Genomic DNA, 21259 nt, shown 5'->3' on the forward strand with positions numbered 1-21259 from the left:
TTTGGAAAATTAATAAAGTACTTGTTGGCATTGCAAACTTGCATTACTCGTGAATATTATCATTTGTTTCGCATTTCTGTTGTCTGTATATTGCCAATACGTGGAAAACCAAGATGCTTGCTCAATAGGCTGATATGTATATAGCTTAAATATCAAGTTTTGAAGTCAATATACAAAACATATTTCAGCTCGGACATCGAGCTTTAATCATTTTGTTTGATTTACAAATTGATTTTTTTAAAGCGCTCTGTAAAATGTCCGGTTTATGGTGTGAATATCATTTGCAGCTTTTTGCGCTGTGCGCTCGCATTATTTGATTTGCCAAGTAGGCCTACATAACTGTCTTTGTTTATTCCATAATAAGTCTTTGTATATTAATTATGTTTACGAACTATATTTAAAATCCCCCTTTTATGACAGTTTATCAAAAATTTCGTCTCGCGATTTACACTCGCATTAATAGTTCAAAATATATCAACTCATAAACCATTTTCATGATTACAAAAGTGCTTAAAATATCAAGTTTTCAGGCCTCAAATGTCAACAAATTTCACTCACTCCAGTGGCGTACCGTGGGTCACGGCATGGGGGGGGGGGCACCATAATTCTTTTTTGAGTCACTTAGTGAGCGCACGAAGCGCGCTAAGTTGCCAGGTATACTGACCTAATAGAGACATTTTAAGGACAATGCAATTAAACGCATATGTATCTCACTGATCAAATAATGCGAGCGCGAAGCGCGAGCTGAAATTTTTTTAATATTCAGACATAAAACGGGACATTATAATCAAATATTTGTAATCATGATAAGTACATGTCTCGCTAAACAATGCGAGCGCGATGCGCGAGCTGAGATTTTTGTATATATTGACCCCAAATAGGGAGATTTTAAGGACTATATTTTAGGAATCCATTAAGAGTATACATATCTCACCATAGTCATCCAATGCGAGTGCCAAGCGCTTGCTGATTTTGTTAGAATTACTTCTAAACACATGAAGCACTTGTAGTCATTGTAATCATGAATAACATACGCATCTCACTAATCAAATATTGCGAGCGCGAGCTGAAAATTTAGATAATTCAGACCTGAAGTGGGGCATTCTAAGGCTTGTTTGTAGGAATTCACTTAGACCATACACATTTCACAAACGAAATGATGCGAGCGCGAAGCGCGAGCTAAAAAATATTGATATGCAGATCAGAAAAAGGGACATTTCAAGGACTGATTTTCGGAATTCATGGAGAGCAGACATATCTCACCAATCTACTAATGCAAACGTAATCACGGACAGGAAATGTTTTATATTAAGACCTTAACATGGGGCAATAACTTTAAGTAGTTATGAAAAAGAAGCATAAAATTATGTCACTACATAAAACAATAATAACTTGACGTGCAATGAAATATATTTGGTGTATATTGACTTGAAAACGGGGGGTTTTAGTACAACATGATTATATATCTCGTTAAACAGAAAATGCGAGCACCAGTAACAATGAAGACATAGGCCCTAAGCAAATTATGTTTCATAAAGTTATGATAAAAATGTTTATGTAATGTAACATAACATAATTATTATATAATATAGCATTATAATAAATAATAAATTCTTCTTTCCCACTACGTTTCTCTTCCTTTCTCCCTCTTTTTCTCCTTTCCCCCGTTTTTTTGTCAGCCGATGGGGGGGGGGGGGGGGCACGTGCCCCCATGCCCCCCGTAGTTACGCCACTGACTCACTCATTAGGCTTATTATATTGATAAATATAATAAATAAAATGTTCATGAATTCCTAATAACTAAATTGTCCCTTTTTCAGAAAAGTATATCGACAAGTTTCATATCGCGTTTAGGAAGAGGAATATGAAGATAGTCATCATTTTCCTATGATGACAAAATGTCCTTAGGCCTAGAGTGTCTAGATCCTAGGTCAAAATAATAATAAAAATATCAGCTCGCGCTTCGCACTGGCATCATTTATCAAGTGCTATCCACATACACTTCACAATTTCCCTACACAGTGCTTCAGATACTGCTTCAATTGACCCTCTTTTCATACCGGAATATCAAATATTTTCTGCTCGCGCTTCGCGCTCGCTTTATTGATTTTCATAATAAAAAATTAAATGTATTCAGAATGCCCAGATTCTGCCTAACTCTAAAACACGCGCACACAATCATGTTTATTGAGATATGCAGCTTTGTTCAAAACGTGCTAAATTATCAAGTTGCGCTCGCACTATTAATGTAGGAAGATACCAAATTACCCATCCTTTTTCATGATTTACAAAACATGAATAGAGTGTCCCATTTTAGGTCTGAAATCTCAATTTTTTCCGTTCGCGCTCGCATCAATTGTTTAGTTTTATACCTAATATACCGTTCATTTCAAAAATTGCTTAGAATGTCATTTTTTAAAGTCGGATTGTCAAAAAATTTTATCTAAAAGTTGAAATATGTATCGTCTTATGGCTAACTGCAAATCGTCCTTAACCGGTCCCTTTTCGATCAAGCCAAAACCCTCAATTTTTTTTTGCTCATTACGCCACTGAGACAACCCCTTCAAGGAAACAAACAAAAATCAACTTTGAGCGGCCGATCGGGGAAAATAAGAGTGAAAAAAATAATTCGGGCCCCCTATTGGCGGGAGCTGGATCCGCCCCTGAAAATACCCCCTCCCCCATTGCCGAAAGCCAAAAGCTGGATCCTCCACTGTATGATACATTTACATTTCATTATGGGTATAGGCGCTGTCTGAAGGTACAACTAGGCCGAGTGTATTAGGGTTTAACCCCGGGGGGCCACTTCCATTGACGAGTGGATACCATGCGCGACCATGAGATCTCAAAAAACACCCTAAACACCTATTTTCCATATTCTGAAAATGCACCCCTTAACAAGTATTGGCGTGTGAAACCCTACCCTTAACAAGAATTGGAAACAAACAACAAAACGATACTATTAGCAAGTATTCCCTGAATTGAGCCCCTAAACAAGTACAGCGATATTTCAATTGTTATGTCACGGACGTCGGTCGTCGATTTTACCTTTACTTACATCATTGGCTGATTGGGTTTTTAGTTCAGCCCCACTCGCGCAAATCGTACTCGAAACACCATTGAAACTTGGGAAAAAGTACATCCCTTATAAAACATTTTAGTCTTGATTTTGTATACCCTCAAAATTTTGACCCTAAACACGTAAAGTTCCTATAAAAAATAGATACCCTTTTTTCATTATTTTAGTGTTTTTGACACCCTTATTACGTTACGTACGTAACGTGCCCTATCTTGAAAAAGACATCCTTTTTACGTGTTTTTGGGGTCGCGCATGGTATCCACTCATCAATGTAAGGGCCCCTCGGGGGTTTAACAACAAAGAAATTTCTGCTAACAAGCTGATTTTTTTCAGGATAGGTTCAGGAATATGTCTAGAACAGGGGCGTCGATTCATTTTTCAGATGGGGGGGGGGGCAAAATCATGAGTCATAAATCAACATTACAAAGGCGCTCCGGCGATTGCACAAAAAAAAAAAAACAAACTCACCCTTTTTTCAACATGTTTTTATTAAGGATTAAATAAACTCCAGATAACTACAAAAAATATAAATCTTCATTTTATATCAACAAGGATATGCAAAAAAAAAACACATATATATTTACCAAAAACTGAAGCAAATAAGGACGGAATGAAATTCCTTAAGAATATAATTTATATCTAAAAAAGACAAACTAACTAAACTGAGCCCCAACCATTTTTGTATTTTAATAATAATTAATATTGATTGACTAAATGATTTGCAGGAAAACAGAAATCAACATACATGTATTATCATTGCATCCCATTTTACATCAAGGTTCAACATAACTTTACATACTTATACACACATACACACACCCACCTTAACACCCACACACACATGCACATACCATGCATACGTAAACAAACACAATGTACGAATCTGCATAATAACGTTTAACTTTTCGCGAAATAGGATACAGAAAGAAAAGAACCTGCAAATCATATTGATACATGAGTAGGGGAAATTTAAAAGAACTAGTAACAAGAAAGAAGAAAAAAAGAAAATCATCAACATTCACACCAGGATTCACACTCGCACCACACTAGACACATCCCACCTGTTCACATTCAAATCTCTTTTCACTTTCAGTTCATCACATTTCTGTAAATGTAAACTTAACTTGCCTGACTTCGTTGCCAGGCGACTTTCTTCTTCTATACAACCCGTAATATATTTTGGTATTTGAATGAAGGTACCCGGCCTTCAGCTCTGGAATTAAAAATTGCATATTTGATAAAAAGAATTTCCCTCCAATTCAAAGTTCTTATTTATTTTATAACTAAACAAAAATGATCAATACAAAATTGCCATAGAGGTTTAACTTTTATGCAATCCATGAGCATATGAAAGTACGATTCAGTTTTTGTACAACAAAACGAGCAGTAAATATCTCCCACGAAACCAAATCTCATCAAATGTTCTTTTGTATATATTGCTCCACGTAAAAGCATAAACTGAAATTGCCTTTGTTTCCTTATCAGAGTTGTACTCCTGATATATCCAAATAATTTACAAACTTCTACATCAATAAAATTAAAATCACTGCGACCAGCCTTGAGTGTTAATTTGTAAAGTTCTTGTAGATTGGTAATAAACAAGTTATAAATTGTTTTTGATTTAATTACCTCAAAAGCTGTTTCCTGTTTTCCAATATTCATTCTTATCCCAAAGTCTACGAAATCAATTTTTTAAAACTTTATTGAACTATTGAAAATTTTCCAACTTGCTGGTATAGCGTGCACAATATCTATTATTTGGAGAAGTTGATTTGCGGTAATACCAAGATTTTGAAAAAAAGTCACAGGCTTTAAGTGGCCATTATCAAAAATTTGATCAACGCTAAATATTCCTTTATTGAAAAGATCATTGTCAAAAATTGTTTTATCTTTTATACAAATATGTTGATTATTGAATATAATAGGGTTAACCTCCTCTTCAAAATAACGATATTTCTTTAAGTCTTGCCAAGCCTTCATCATTTCTGAATAAAATTGGGATATATCCCGTTCTCCGTAAAGTAATCGTTTAAGCCACATTAAACGTTGAGACTTTACAAACAACACACACACACCCACCCACACGCACACCTACATCATCATGAACAAGATAGGTATATAATTATTGATGCGAGCACGAAGCGCGAGCGGGAAAAAAAACGACAGACCTAAAATGGGACATTGATGTTTATTAATGTTTTGGAAATCATGAAAAGGGTGGGTAATTGGGTATTTTCCTACATTAATAATGCGACCTGGATTCTGGGCATTCCAAATACATATTTTTTAATGAAAGTCAATAATGCGAGCGCGAAAAGTGAGCTGAAAAAAAAAATGACATTCCGATCTGAAAGGACAATTTATGCACTATGTTAAGCACTGTGTAGAGAAATTGTGAAGTGGATATGGATCGCAATGGAACATGATTCGATCGCGAGGCGCGAGCTGATATATCATTAGTATTATTTTGATTTAGGACCGGGATATTTTATAATGCCATAATGTATGAAAATGATGACTCTCTTCCTATTCCTCTTCCTAAGCTCGAGATAAAGCTTGTCGATATTCCAATTTAAAGAAAGGACAATTGGATTATTAGGAATTCGTGGATATATTTCATTAATCTAATAAGCCTAATGAGAACGCGAAATTTGTTGATATTAAGGCCTGAAAACTGGACATTTTAAGCACTTTTATAACTACGAACAGGATGCAGGGGTTAATACTTTTTATAAATCGATGCGAACGCTAATATTGGGCCCAAATTTTTGATCAATTGTCATTCATGGAAAGCTTTTATTCTGTTAGAATTAATTTAGAGATATACATAACTCACCTGGATCCACCTATGGAAAAAGGGGTTTGCCATTTTCTTGTTTATTCATTGGCAGAAAAGAATATGATGATATTCCTGCGTAAAATAATGTAGGGCCTACCTCAACAAAACTTGCAATGATAGATGGGAAACATTTCCCGTGCGGAGAAATCATGGCTTAGTACTGTACTATAAATGTGAATACTAAATTTTATCTTGTGTTAAGTGAGTTTGCTGATTTGTGTGTAACATTACAAGTTTATTTAATTTTTGCACTTTATACGGAATTATTATTATTATTATTATTATTATTATTATTATTATTATTTTTTTTTTTGGGGGGGGCAAAATTATATGCTTGCCACCCCAAAATTTTCATTGGCGGGGCGATCGCCCCCTTGCCACCCCATGATCGACGCCTCTGGTCTAGAATAACATATTAAAAGTCCTTATAAATCATTCGTGGATTTTTTCGTAATCCAAAATGGCGTCTAAAATGGCCGCTATTCACAGAAATCGGACATAACTCATTATCTACCCTAATCATCCATTGTATGTGTATATTTCATGGTTTGAGTGGGTAAAAAGATCTTCTGACACATGTTAGAGTAACTTGGCATAAGCAGATCTGGGTACCTGGAAATCCAAGATGGCGTCAAAAATGGCCACCATGCAAACCTGAAAATTCATAATTCTTCAATTTCTTACTTTAGTATTTTTATTTATGTTTCTAATTAATGGGTTTTAAGGGTCAAGTAGTACATTTTGGATAGATGATTTTTTGTGTTTATAAAACATGGTTTAAAGGGTCAAATAATAGGATAGACAGAGTGTCCATAAATCCTAGATGGCTTCCAAAAAATTAAAATGGCTACCGATACGGGGACATCCCGATAGACCGCGGGTCCGATAGACCGCGGGTCCGATAGTCCGCGGGTCCGATAGACCGCGGGTCCGATAGTCCGCAGTGTGTGTAAAATTATGATCAGATATATCAAATGTCATCGAGAGGTCCAAAGATCAAATGATACGAGGCCATGGGGTTCTATCAGGTGCGGATCCATGGAGGGCCGAGGGGGAACTGCCTCAACCCCCCCACCCCCAGCTCAAAAAAAAAGAGGGGGGAAGAGGGGAAAAGGGAGAGAATTAAAAAAGAAAGAGGAAGATGGGAAAAGAAGAGAATAGAAAAGAGAGTAAGAAGGAGAAAGGAAGATAAGAAAAAGGGGAAAGGAAAGACAAAGAAAAAAAGGGAGAAGAAAAAAATGGGAAAGAAGAGGGAAAAAAGAGGAGGGAAAAGGAAGAGAAGAAAAGAAAGGAGAAAGGAAAAGGATGAAAAAGAAGAAAAAAAAAGAGGAAGGAAGAGAAGAATATTCAAATAGAGAGGAAGATGGGAAGAAATTAAGAAAAAAGAGAGAGAGAGGAAGAGGGGAAAAGAAAAGAAGAAAGAGAGAGAGGGAGGAAGTGGAGAGAGAGAAGAAAAAATATTAAAAGAGAAAAAAGGGAGAAGGAAAGAAAAAGAAAAAGGGAGAAGTAAAGGGGAAAAGAGAAAAAAAGTGGAAGAGGGAAAAGAAAGAAAAGAAAAGAACGGAGTAAGGAAAAGGGGGAAAAGAAGAAGAAAAAAGAGAGAGAGTAAGTGGGAAGAGAGGAAAAACGAGAAAAGAGAGAGGAAAAGAGGGAAAGAAAAGACAGCAAAAAGAGAAGAAAAGGGGGAAAGAAAAGATGGGGGGAAAGAGAAGAAAGGGGGGGGGGGGAAGAAGAGGGGGAAAGAAAGAGAGAAAGAAAGAGAAAGGAAGGAAGGGGAATGAGGATAAAAGAAAGAAAAAAAGAAAGAAAAGGAGATGGGAAACGGAAGAGGGAGATGTTGACCTGGACGTCGATTTGATGGCGCCAAAATGACGTTCGAACTATGGGGCGCCGAATTGATGTTCGATCTAGCGGGGCACCAAAATGATGTTCGAACTAGGGGAGCGCTAATTTGAATTTTGACCATATGCGACAAATACATGTTTCAGAGAGGGGAGGGAGGGCAAAGTTATATTTCACATGATGGGGGCGCCAAGTTTATGTTCAACCGAGGGCGCCAAATTGACCTTGAACTTAAAGGGCTTCATGCAAATTCATTTTCGACCGGGGACGCAACATTGCCTGTTTATAGTATACAAATATACAATGACACTCGAGGATCTGGTTAAAACTATTCGCATCGAAGGAACATCATATAGTACTATTCTCCCGAGGGCCATCGGCCCGAGGGAGAATAGTACTATGTGATGTTCCTGAGTGCAAATAGTTTTAGCCAGTTCCGAGAATGGGTCAATGTATATTTGTTTTATATCCCTTCCACTCATATATATTCTTCATACGATATTCTTCGTTGATACCCGACTTTTACAGCAAAACGATTATTAATAAGTCGATGATGGAACAATCGTTGAGAAGTTTAGAAAACAATAAGCCTTGCCGTATTGATCGTCTGTTCAGGGAGCGCACCTGGTTAGTGCAGCTCGCCGAAAGTTTCCCGTGGCATGCAGTAGAGAGTACCGTTGGGCTGAGCAGCGCTCTGCTCGCATCGCGCCGCACAGCTCGCGAATCGAGTAGGGGGCGGGGTAAAAAAACGTACAGTTCACTTTTTCCCTAGGGAAAAAATGGACTATGCGTGACGTCAGCAAGGAAAATGAACTATTTCATGGCAAACGTTTTTCGTAGTAAAACTATTCTTTTTCTCCTTGTGTACACTCTCAATACAACAATCTTAAGTAAGGGATATAATAAAATATATGTCCTGCCAAAAAACTTCAATTAATGCGGCTGAATTAAAATATCCAGTTTTTACGATAACAGAAGAAAAAAAATGTTTTCGAGTTTTAAGTCTGTTTAGCGAGATAGAAACCCTGTTCAGGGTCACAAAAAAGGGTTATTATCAAATTCAGCTCGCGCTACGCGCTCGCAATATTTGATTAATGATGTATGCATCCTCTGCTTCAATCCCACATGTAAGTGTTAGTGTTTTTCAAGTCAACATACATAGGTCGATCCAGGGGGCAAAGATTTTGCCCCCCCCCCATGGTGGCGCAAAAAGGGGTAAGAAACAGAAAAAAGGAAGAGAAAAGGACAAGCAATCAAAATAGGAATTATACCTTATAGTCCTTCTTAAGTCAGTATATAAATACAGCTCAATAGGCTGATATGTAGTTTAAAATATCAAGTTTTGATATCAATATACAAAACATAATTCAGCTCGGACATCGATCTTTCATTATTTTGTTTTATTTACCAATTTATGTTTAAGTGCTCTGGAAAATGTCCGTTTTATGGTTTGAATCAACATTTTGTGCGCTCGCACTATATGCCAAGTAGGCCTACGTATTGTCTTTTTATATTTCATATAAGATTCTCTAAATATACCTTTTCAGGTGTCTCGATTGTAAAAAAAAATAATAAAGGCCTATGAGCTAGCGCTGTGCGCTCGCGTTTTGATTGGTGAGTTATGTATACCTATATATTAATTTTATAACAAACTACTTAAATCCCCCCATTAAAAAAAATCCGGATCGCGATTTGCGCTCGCATTATTTGCTAAAAATATATCAACCAATGAATCCTATTCATTATTACAAAAATACTTAAAATATCCAGTTTTCAGGCCTCATGCACTGTCAACAAATTTCACACACTCATTAGACTTAACAGATTAATAAATATGAAATAAAATTTGTATAAATTCATTATAACTAAATTGTCCCTTTTTCAGAAATAAATTTTTATAAAAGAAAGAGAAGATAGTCATCATTCTTATATGATGACAAAATGTCCTTAGGCCTAAAATGTCTCGATCCTAGGTCAAATAAATAATAAAATATCAGCTCGCGCTTCGCGCTCGCATTATTTATATAGTGCTATCAAATTTCCCTATATACACAGTGCTGTTAACAGTGCTTAAATTGACCCTTCTCATATCGGAATTTCAAATATTATTTTCAGCTCGGGCTCTGCGCTCGCATTATTGATTTTTATGATGAAAAATGAAATGTATTCAGATTGCCAGAATTCTGTCTAACTCTAAAACAGGCGCACGCATGTTTTTAGGATACAAAGCTTGATCTTATTCAAAACGTGCTAAAATTATCCAGTTTCGAATCAGAATATCAAAAAAAATTTGCTCGCGCTTTGCGCTTGCATTATTATTGTAGGAAGATAACAAAAATTACCCATCCTTTTTCACGATTGACAAACATGAATCGAATGTCCCATTGGGGGATTTGAAATCTCATCTTTTTAGGTTGGAATATCAAAAATGTTCAGCTCGCGCTTCGCGCTTGCATTATTTAATCGTTGAAATATGAATCGTCTTAATGGCTAACTGCAAAACATCCTTAACATGTCCCTTTTCGACCAGGCCAGAACGAATATTTAACATTTCTGCTCGGCTTCGCGCTCGTGGTAATTATCTAGTTACATACGCTGTTCAGGTTCACAAACATTGCCCAAAATGTTCAATTTTCAGGACAAAATACATGAAATTTCATTTTTAGATTACATAGGGCTTAAGAGATTATTACACATTTATGTTGCTTATAAAGTAAAGCTAGGAAATGACTGTTAGCACACGGGTGTTTTGCCCCCCCCCCAAAAAAAAAAAAAAAAAAAAAAAAGAAGAGAGAATCAAGACTAAGAAAAAATAGAGAGAAAATGTAAGGGATTAGGATGAAATATAATATTATTTTCCAAATATAATGTCAAAATCTATCACAACCTTGTATTTTTGTAATAAAAATGTCAGCATATTTGCTTGCTCGCTTCGCTCACTGGCAACTTCTTATTAATTTTATGCGATACACCATATCGAGCCCCCTCGAAATTGTTGGCTCATTACGGCACTGGGACAACCCCTTCAAAGAAACAAAAAAAAAATCAACTTTGAGCGGCCGATCGGGGAAAATATGGGTGAAAAAATGGCCCCTCACCCTAATGGCGGAAGCTGGGTCCGCCCCTGACTTAGGCTTTCAGGATATAATACATGATAAATCTAAAAAAAAATCAGATCGCGCTTCGCGTTCTCATTATTTATTTAGGCCTTGTGAGATACCTCAATTTGTTTTTAAGAATGAAATATCAGATTTTCTTTGACGTCTACCCCCCCCCATTTCATTCATTTTTTTTACTTGGTGCCCTCGCCACCCACCCCCCCCCGTGCACCCATGCTGAATAAATACGCCACTGATGAGGAGAATTAGTCGATTGCTTCGAGATTGCATTATTCCCAAGAGGTTATCATTAATATTATTGAAGGGTATTCTAACACAACAGTAAAGAAACTACAGCTCCCGTTCACAGAATATTCTAGTAGGGCCTACTCTGGTAAGAAGTTAAACCAAATTGAACCCCCCCCAAAAAAAAAAAAATAATAATCGCTCGTGCTTTGCGTTCCCATTGATATTACATTATATATTCACGGATTTTTTTTTCAAGAACACATAAAAAAGTGGTCTTTGGTTTTTTTAAAATGTGATTATAAGATAATTCAAAATCCATTTAATGCACTTTAGTTAGCCTGGCCGGGAGGGAGTGGGCGCCATTTTTCGAAAAGTACACATATATGGGCGCCAAAAATCAGGTCAAATTTGCCCCCCCCCCTCCCTCCCCACGAAATCCTGGATCCGCGCCTGGGTTCTATAACAATAACCCAATTAGGGCAATCACCCCCTGACAACTACTTCAAGGAAAATATTATCCCCATATTTTTACCGGCGGGGACTGATACCCCCCCCCCCCCCGGAAATTTACCCTCCAGATAATTACCCCGGATAATTACCCCTAGTACGGAGCCTCGAAAATGCCATTAACGCGACGACATGGCGTGGTACTTTATCTTGCCATGTCTTAATTAATCATTGGCGGCGGAAGGCAAAAAATTTAGGGGGGTCCACCTGAAATTTTGGGATGGACACAGGTAAAAAAATTGACAAGCAAATCAACCAAAATTTATAGGAAGGACCACCAATTTTGAAATTTTTTTGACAAGAAAAAAAGGTTATAAACCAAAATTAGGGGGACAAAAAGATTTTAGGGGGGGGTCCACCTCAATTTAGGGGGGGACATAGAAAACAAATTGACAAGCAAAAAAAAAAGGTTCTCAACTAAAAATCTAGGGGGGACCGTCCCCCACCTCAAATTTAGGAGGAAAGGTCCCCCCCCCCGCTTCCTCCGACTAAGTAATTAATACGCTTATTATTTCGACATAGCGATATATTCTATCTTGTCAAGTCGATATGTCCACATGGCGAGATATGAAGTGTACAAGTCCCGGCGAGAATCCCGATATATCGCTATGTTGACATGTAACTTATTTAAGTCGACTTGGCAAGATAAAATATCTCGCCATGTTGACATATAACTTTTTATAAGTGGACTGACTTGGCAGGATAACGTATCGTGCCATTATTTAGTCGACATGGCAAGATAAAGTATCTCGCCATGTCGTCAAGTCGATGGCTCCGTATGGCGTCTAGAGGGTAAATTTCCGGGGGGGGGGGGTAACAGTCCCTGACGATAAAATATGGGGATAATATTTTCCTTGAAGTAGATGTCAGGGGGCGATTGTCCTTTGGGTCATCGTTATATAACCCCAATGGACTCGTATCATTGGCCTTTTGACCTCTTGATGGCATTGGATCTCACTATATCCTGACCAGAATTTTACACACACCGCGGGCTATCGGACCCGCGGTCTATCGGACCCGCGGACTATCGGACCCGCGGTCTATCGGACCCGCGGTCTATCGGACCCGCGGGCTATCGGACCCGCGGGCTATCGGACCCGCGGTCTATCGGACCCGCGGTCTATTGGGCTGTAACCGCCGATACATTAAAAAAACCCCGAAAGGTTGTTTAATATGCATTCCTTAGCATTTCGTACCAGAAAAAAAATTGACAAGCAAAAAAAAAGCTTCAAGCTCGTCAGGGGGGGGGGGGGGGGGCAATAAAGGTCTTCAAGCTCGTCAGGGGGGGGGGGCAAAAAAGGTCTTTCAAGCTCGTCAGGGGGGCAGGGATACGTCCTTTGCATGGGTTGTGGCTCGTCAGGGGGGCAGACTGCCCCCTCTGCCCCCCCCCCCCCCGTAGGTACGCTAGTGACTACGTCCCATTTTATGTGGGTGATCTCATGTTGACCACCCGGCATCGCTTATGACTGCCGAAGTAATTCCTCGGCGGTACTGTGGGTGTCCCACATATAGTAAGCAACTGTATAAGATCGACCAACAAACGTTCTCGATATTAGTGTGGTCAAGAACGGTCAAGATGCTTACCAAGTTGTCATCAATGTAAAATCCTTACTACTAGTTTTATCAATTTAGGAATTCTTTCTTTCAGCAGGTACGGAGCATCAATATCATTTCTTGCCAATTAGTACAACCCTAAATCCGTTATATTAAAAGATCTATATTTCATGCTTATCTATTTGACAAGTTTGTTGTCGCAAGATTTCTCTTCTCCATAACGATGATTTCTTGCGGAATTTACAAACCTACAAGAAGGACTGTACGACCTACGGCGGTAGGCCTATACTTGGAGAGAGTAGACTGGCCTGGAGGAATAAAACTCAAATAGACCAGCAACGCCAGATCCAATGTTAATGCATAGTCATTGGCATACCAGGGAATTTTGGTATCTCGTATGCATGGTTCACAAATTCAAAGCGGAATAGTTTGTTTAAATGGGAGGGGGTAACGCCCACAAAAGCATTTATGGATCATTATTCAGATCGTCACTTTAAAGGTCATGTCTATCCCGGAAAGGGTTGATTTGAATCAATAGAGAAAATTCAAACGAGCCTTACGCTGAAAATGTCATCAAGGATATAGAATAAGAAAATTAAGACATTTTTATCGCTTATTTTTTCCAAAACGGTTACATTAACAGCTCGGTTATATGAGAATGAGAAAGTCGATGATGATGTAGCTGCAGACTTGTTTGAGAGTTCAAAATAAATACAAAGGGCTCAACGGGAATTTAGAGTTTCATTTCTTTATTCTTCATTCTTTAACTTCTTCAATTCTTTGAATGCTTGAGACATGAAGTATATTCCTTAATTCCAAGAAGCAATTCCATAATTCCTTTCCATGATTCTTTTCCATAATTCCGGGAAATATGTAGGTTAAAACAGAATACAAAAAGTCATAAGTACAAGCACAATAAATCCTTTACATCATCTGTGACTTTAACCATTGTGACAAATCACGATCCAGCTTAAATTGCATTGACCTACGAACCTATTTTGCCCTGAAAAGCCTTTTGTCACTAAATACAACCCAACACCTGACATTACATCTAAGTTACATGGCATTTGTGTACTTAATAACAAAACACAATTGGCTCATAAGACATGTAAGATGCATGTGTTATTATATAGCATTATCAGGTGTTTACTTTCCAAGTGATATGCATTAATTGACGCACATACTTTCTGTATAAACTACATGCACCTTCACATTATACATTAATGCAATAAGCCTATTATACCTTGTCAATATGCTAAACCAAAGCTATATACATTCATAGTTCTTAAGTAGATATAAATCAATGTTTCAACTAACCTCTTTGCCTCTAAAAATCTTCTAATAAAGATCAATCCCATGTAGGATGCTTAAGATTGATGTAGATTTTTACTCCCAAACAGAATCTCCAGCACTGATTCCATCTGATCAAATCTGTCATCTCGGTTGACCAAGAGATGGCGCTAACAATAGAAACCTCAGGCAAGGCATATATAGCACATGTATTAAACAAGCACTGTGTGAACTATGTACAATACGAAGGTATATGTGTGCTCACCCAAGCACATTATCTGCAGTACAAGCATATCAAATACAATTAGTCCGAACCTCAGACCCAAGGAGACATTTTAGTCTTGACAAATTAAAACGTTTGATGTTTTTTTCGGAACAAATCAGATTAACAGAATTTGCACTCAAAACAGCTTTCATTACAGATGTCACTCACTCACTCATCATTTCTTTTTTTTATTGTTTGAATTATACAATGTTTCATTTTTTAAAATACAGATTTGACAATAGTAACCTATTCGACCGGACCACAAAATGTTAACTTAAAACAATTTTTGTAATTCCACATGTTCAGGGAGGAATAAACTTTATTTCACGTGACAATCAGGAGAAATGGAAATAATTCATATTTCATTTAATGAAATACAAAAGAAATAGTATATTCTGCTTTCATTGAAATGAATTAAAGTCAATAAAAAAAAATACAAATGATTATAAAGTGATTAGCGGGTATTTTCTTTCGGGGAAATTACGCGTAGTTTGCTTTCACATTACCAAAATACTGGTATTTTCTGATCGGGGTAAATTTCCCGATCAGAGAATACCTGGAACTGACGAACTTCGAGGCGGTCTGAAACCACCTAAAGAGAGTTTCAAAAAGTCTCAATCCCCACTGCTACCCATACGACACGTTAACTATATTTACTCTTCTCCCCAAATTTAAAACTAAACGAGATGATAACTCATTAGAAGAACGTGCGCCCACACCCCCTCCCCCCCCCCCCACTTCGGGGTCTGAGGGACCGCATGCGTGTTCCCAAATTGTCCGGTAAAGGGGTACTTTTTCGCGAGACAAGTCCGGCCCGCGAATCGCAAAACAGGGGGTTGTATCTGACTTTTCAACCAGAGATTTCTTTAAAAAGGGTGTCTTTTTTCCTCTTTCTCTCTTTGGAATCCTGAGAAATTTAAAAATCTTTCCTAAGGTATAGTGGGTTCCCACAAGCAGCCATATTGGAGGACAAACAATAAAAACCTGTGCATCAGACTATGAAAAGTCATTGTTTTCATGGTTTTGCTATTGTTTTGTCCTCCATCATGACATCAGGGAACCTCTATGTAATGACAGCTTACCTGAGATGAAAGGGGGTACATTGAGCAGTGTTCTTGATTTAGGAGGGTCTCCAAGGCAGGAAAAGCCCGCGAAAGGGGATTCAGAAATTTTGGCAGACATGAGATAGAGGGGTGCTTTCAAAGGGAGGGAACGAGGCGTACCCTAAATAACACTGAGGGGGAGGGGCGGGAACGTGTGGCATATATCAGATCCTGGATGCTCCAAAAAGTAATGTTGAATGATAAGAAAACTGTATTATTGGTCACTGGTACCCCACGTCATGTTTCAAAGTTTGGGGGCTACAGCTTAATTGTTGGTGATTCGGTCATAACTCCATCCGATCATGCAAGAAATCTTGGTGTATTATTTGATACCCACTTAGGCATGGAATCACAAATAAACAAAGTTTGTACATCTGCTTCTTGATCTACATTGTACCTCGGGGGCCACAGAAGCGGGGAGGGGGGGGGGGGGGGGCTTCAGCCCCACTGTTTTTCAAAACCCTGTACAAAAACGTAAAAATGAAATATGATTGTGATTTTTTGCATGGTCAGCCCCCCACTTTTGGATCAGTCCCCGCCCCCCCACTTTGAAAACCGTTCCACGGCCCCTGTAACTTGAGACATATGCGTAAATTCTTTGACCAGGATAACACGAAAACTATTGTTCATGCTTGCATCACAAATAATTTGGATTATTGTAATAGTGTTCTCTAGGATTACTCAATTCTCCATAATCCGAATAGCATATAGAGTGCAAAACGCATATGCACGTTTAATCTGTCGTTTTCCAAAATTCTCTCCAGTAACCCTTTTATTGAGAAAATTACACCTGTTACCTGTCCGACAAATCATATTTAAGATTCTCTTTGATCTCAATTATTGTCTTTAAAGGTCTTAACGGTCAGGCCCAACTCTTGAAATTAAAATCCCGATCTCATGACCATTACCTTCGTAGCTCACAAGATACACTCACACTGCAAGTACCCCTGCAAGACTAAAGCAACACGTACTAGGTCATTTCCTGTATCAGCCCACAACTATGGAACAAACTTCCCCTTGAAATTACGAATTCAACCATTTTTAATATTATGTAAGGTTGTTGACTTCATAATTTCAAACTAAAATTAAAAACCTATTTACTCCAGCATTATGTACAGCATCTGGGGCCTGTTGCAGAAAGAGTTGCGTTTAAACGCAAGTCAAAATATCAAGCGCAAGTCCCGAATACGGGTGATTCATTGGTTGAAAATCAAGTTGCGCAAGATATTTTGAGTTGCGTTTGATCGCAACTCTTTCTGTAACCATTGTAACGGGCCCCCGGCATGTCGGGGGGCTTTTGCAATAGAGTGTATAGAATAGTTTTTGCGTTATTTAAATGCATATTATTATCAGTATTACTTACCAGGATGTGCATAGCCATATAACTGTCTTAAAAATTAAACGAATTTAACATGTCATAACTTTATTATTTCATATCCGACTTTGATGGAATTTTGAGTAATTTACTTCTTGGATTTTTATCTTTATAGTTTTATTCAAACTTTTAGTTGGGGTGCACTTGTCCTTTAATGTTTCCTGAACTACCGCCGCGTCGTCTTCATATTCCAAAGCTCATACTGACGAGAGTTAAGGGCTCATCTATGATTCAGTATTGGTAATGGCTAAATCGAAGGCTGAGCAGTCGGGGAGCTTCCTTGCGGTAGAGAGACGGCTGGGGCTGGATCCTAAGGTTGATCATGAGGAACGGGTACAGAATGCTGTGATGGGTCGTTAGACAGCAGGAGCAGCAGGAGCTTGGTTCTGTGTCTGACCTTGGTTTTGATCCTCCTTTGAAGCTTCCGGGTATTTGCCTAGGATAATGAAGAAATATAACGAGGATTGATTTGCCTTACAGACACTTACAATTGATTATGCGTGTTTTCCTGTGTTTTACCTAGGGACCCATGAAGACACATAAAATTTACGTTGGATCGAACCTTCGTTATGTTTCTCAGCTTCTGTATTAAGATAGTTAACTTTGTAATGACTTAATTGGGTTAGATCTTCTGTCAACTGTTCATGGCAATCGTGGTGACGGCGACGACGACTGCTAACATAATTATAGGACGATTTTTTTTCTAGAACTCCAGCCTAGTCATACCCCCGTTGTTGCTGCATACTACTGGTGCACCTGCTACATCTACTACTGTCTTCTTTCTCTTCCTTCTCTTCTTTCTACCTTTTCTTCATTTTCTTCTTGTTTTTGTTTAATTCTACAAGAACAAAGACCAGGAGTGACAAGGAATTCTACGACAAATATTGATTAGAACAGAACAACAACAGTTCCGACAACTTCTTTTAATTCCACAACTCACAATCAGGACTGACAACTACTACTGCGGCACCTATATTCTACAACCCGTCTTATAACCATTTCCATTACTGCTCTAATACTTCTGCTGCTGGTATTATTTCTACTACCACTATACTTATTCTACTACTACCACTATACTACTATTACTACTACTACTACTACTACTACTACTACTACTACTACAACTACTACTACTACTACAACTACTACTACTAACTGCCACTCGAGTCTGTTGCGATCATATTACGTTTGGTGTGTTTAATCTCAGAATTTTATCAAAACTCGTCCATAAACAAAATCGTAAGGACATCGTACGATCATCATATGCCATCCAATAGACCTCGTGAGACTAGAAGTATAACAATAAGTTTACGGTCTCATTGCGTTATTGATCGTAGACAAATATAATATACGAGTCATTACCTGTTTCTGCGTAATCTATGAGATCCTTTTCGAGTGTCAGAAGTTTGTCTTGGGTGTTGTTCTTTGCTTTTCCACCAGCTGTTAAAGAACTCCCTCCAAGTTTCCCTGCAGCTGCAAACACCAAGGGTACTGCTGTGACCACGTACTCGACGAAGGAAGATATCTGAGTGGTTCTGTCAATGAAGAAAACAATGAGAGCGACGATGCCAAGGAAGACAATTCCAATGATGATGTGCTTGATAGTGTTGAAGACGTGACTGTAAAAAGGTAGCCATTTCCGGATAATGTCATGGAGAAGACTGGACTGTATCATGAATCCGTCCTTAGTTGGCTCAAAGATTTTGTTCGGCAAATTGTGGTCCTGGTCTACTTTTGTGCCAACAGAGTGGATCTTGCTGAAGAGGTGTTGGTAGCTGTCGAAAAACTCAATTATGCTAGCAACAACGACAAATGCACCAAGGATGATATTGATCCAGACGGGGCTTCCATACCTAATATTTATGGCTATTCCAATTGAGGTTAAAACAATGATCTCGACCAGCAGCATCGCTGTTGCAGAGAACCGGAAGAAGCAAAAGAAAGCTACCACACTGTAGTATTTGAGCCTCACCTTCTTACTTTGCCAGTTGTCATGGTTGTTTTGTTCCTCATTGACTCGTTCTTGGTTATCATCCTCGTTACCTTGATCACTGAGCCGATGCTTGCAAACAAAATACATGAAGATGATAGCTCCAATTAGATAAAAGATGTTTGCTAATACAAAATCAAGACCCCAAACATGGGCTTGCTGGAACTTTTCGCCACGCTGGGAACTTCTGAAGGCAAATTCAGATGTAGTGACATAGATCAGGAAGAATACCAAGTAGATGACGATCGGTATGGCGTAAACCAAACTCCAGTATACCACGTTGACTATTTTTTGATGCCGTGTCTCATTAGATGCAAGTATGAGCAACACAGGTGGGATAAGATTGATTCGTAAGATGTTTACTTTCTTTCCAGAGCCTTCATCCTGGTAATCAAAATCTCTGGAGTAAACCTTCCACAATTCCCAGATAAGGGCCAACAAGAGCAATGTGTAAGTAATCCCAAAAGAAATAGTAACGATAGTACCTTCAATTGTAAACGAAGGGTCCTCTACGCAGTTGTCCTGATCACATGTCTCTATATTCATGATATTCCAACATTTGTAGTAGCTGCTCGACTGCAGATCGAAGAGACTATAACCAGGGATCAACGTAGCCCGAAACAATGGTAAGCTAAGATACCTTTCTTTACACAAGACGTCATCCCTGGCATCCCGTGAAGCACCACCTATATTAGTTAACTGACGCCGAACTTGACGTAGCACTTTGGACAATGTATATCCCAAGCAACCATCAGAATACGATTCGTTTAATGCTCCAATGTTGTCGATTGTGACATTGACCCAGTGAAACCCGAAGCTCAGAGTGTTCAGAGACAAGGACTTGTTAACGTAGGGGAAATGGAGGAAGGTTCTTCCCCTGCCACCTAGCCCCCAGTGCCAGACCGATGGGTTACTCTGCTCTGAGTTGTCTGGTAGGTTGTCATCGATAAAGGCGATACTAATTCGGACAAGGCTTACATAATCATCGGTCACTCTTTGAAGTTTTGAAACGATCTCCTGCACTGTACTACTATCAATGGCTAGTTCATTGTTGCATGGTAAATCCATCTTTGTGTGATTTTGGATAAATGATGAGTCGTTGTCAAACGAAGAACGGCGATATATGGCAAACTCGTCAAAGTCCGGAGACATCCCCTTGCGTTGCGTTGAGTACACTATCAGAAACATGCAGAGGAGAAATATTAACGGGATGCCTACTATCAATTTCCTGCTGATGTTTGATAGGTTTTGCAAATCCATTTTGGGTATCCTCACTATCTACAAATGAAACATAAATTTAATGATACAATTAATTAAATAATTACCCTGATTCCTAAGTAGGACCTGAACTCTTTCATATCTTCTTTCTAGTACAGATTTTGACACAAAGGCTGTATTTCAAAATGATTAAAAAAAAAAAAAACAAAAAAAAAAACGTATAAGTCGTTTTCAACTTCATTGAGGTTCGTGAAATTCCTGGAATAACTGAAACATATTGAATCTTTTTTTCTCTCTCTTAAGAAGATGATAAATCATCAAGACCTAAGATGTTGATTTTCAGAGATCTCATTAAGGACTTCCCCTCGCATTGCTCGAGCGTAATTTGTCAGAATTCTTTCGGTGGACCCCCATATATTTTGTCTCCTTAATTTTGAACTTGATTGCCCGGCTCTACTTTCGCTATGACGTGACCATTGCTGGTGTAGGCCTATTTTGTTAAGAGGGGAGATGGTACAGAGACTAGTATTATTCAGTGATTATTTACATGTGGTAATTGTATCATGTAGCTTAATCACAATAAAGACTTATCAATTCTTTAAAGTCCCAGACCAAAGCGAAATTGTTAAATGGAAAATATACAGTGTGTCCCACAAAAAATGTTAAGGACACTAAATAATAACGAAATCATACAGTACAGCGGTTCCCACCGAAATGTTAATGGCACATAATACGAGTATAATGTGAAAATTACTCGTATTGTACATAATTTAAGAATCTTTAACTAGCGTATATTTCATACAACCGGCTCAAATTTTATGCAATATGGTCAATTGAAGAACATGTCAAG

At 38.3% G+C, this 21259-nt stretch overlaps 1 protein-coding gene across 1 annotated transcript; it reads right to left on the bottom strand.

Annotated features, from left to right (window-relative positions):
- Nucleotides 1-14336: 14336 nt before the first annotated feature.
- LOC129261759 (uncharacterized) lies at nt 14337-20466 on the bottom strand. Its single transcript, XM_054899801.2, has 2 exons — nt 18564-20466; nt 14337-17637 (listed from the first exon to the last, which is right to left on the bottom strand). The coding sequence occupies exons 1-2, from the start codon at nt 20449-20451 to the stop codon at nt 17558-17560; spliced, it is 1968 nt and encodes a 655-aa protein (XP_054755776.2). The 5' UTR covers nt 20452-20466; the 3' UTR covers nt 14337-17557.
- Between the last annotated feature and the right edge of the window lie 793 nt (nt 20467-21259).

The sequence above is a fragment of the Lytechinus pictus genome, chromosome 5 (genome assembly GCF_037042905.1).
Source record: "Lytechinus pictus isolate F3 Inbred chromosome 5, Lp3.0, whole genome shotgun sequence".
NCBI classification, from domain to species: domain Eukaryota; kingdom Metazoa; phylum Echinodermata; class Echinoidea; order Temnopleuroida; family Toxopneustidae; genus Lytechinus; species Lytechinus pictus.

What these genes read in the sequence shown, in the direction of transcription:
- LOC129261759 (XM_054899801.2), bottom strand. Translation starts at nt 20,451, where the DNA reads ATGGATTTGCAAAACCTATCAAACATCAGCAGGAAATTGATAGTAGGC. An exon ending in CATAGATTACGCAGAAACAG is followed by an intron (nt 17,638 to 18,563) that starts GTAATGACTCGT and finishes TCATTATCCTAG; the next exon opens with GCAAATACCCGGAAGCTTCA.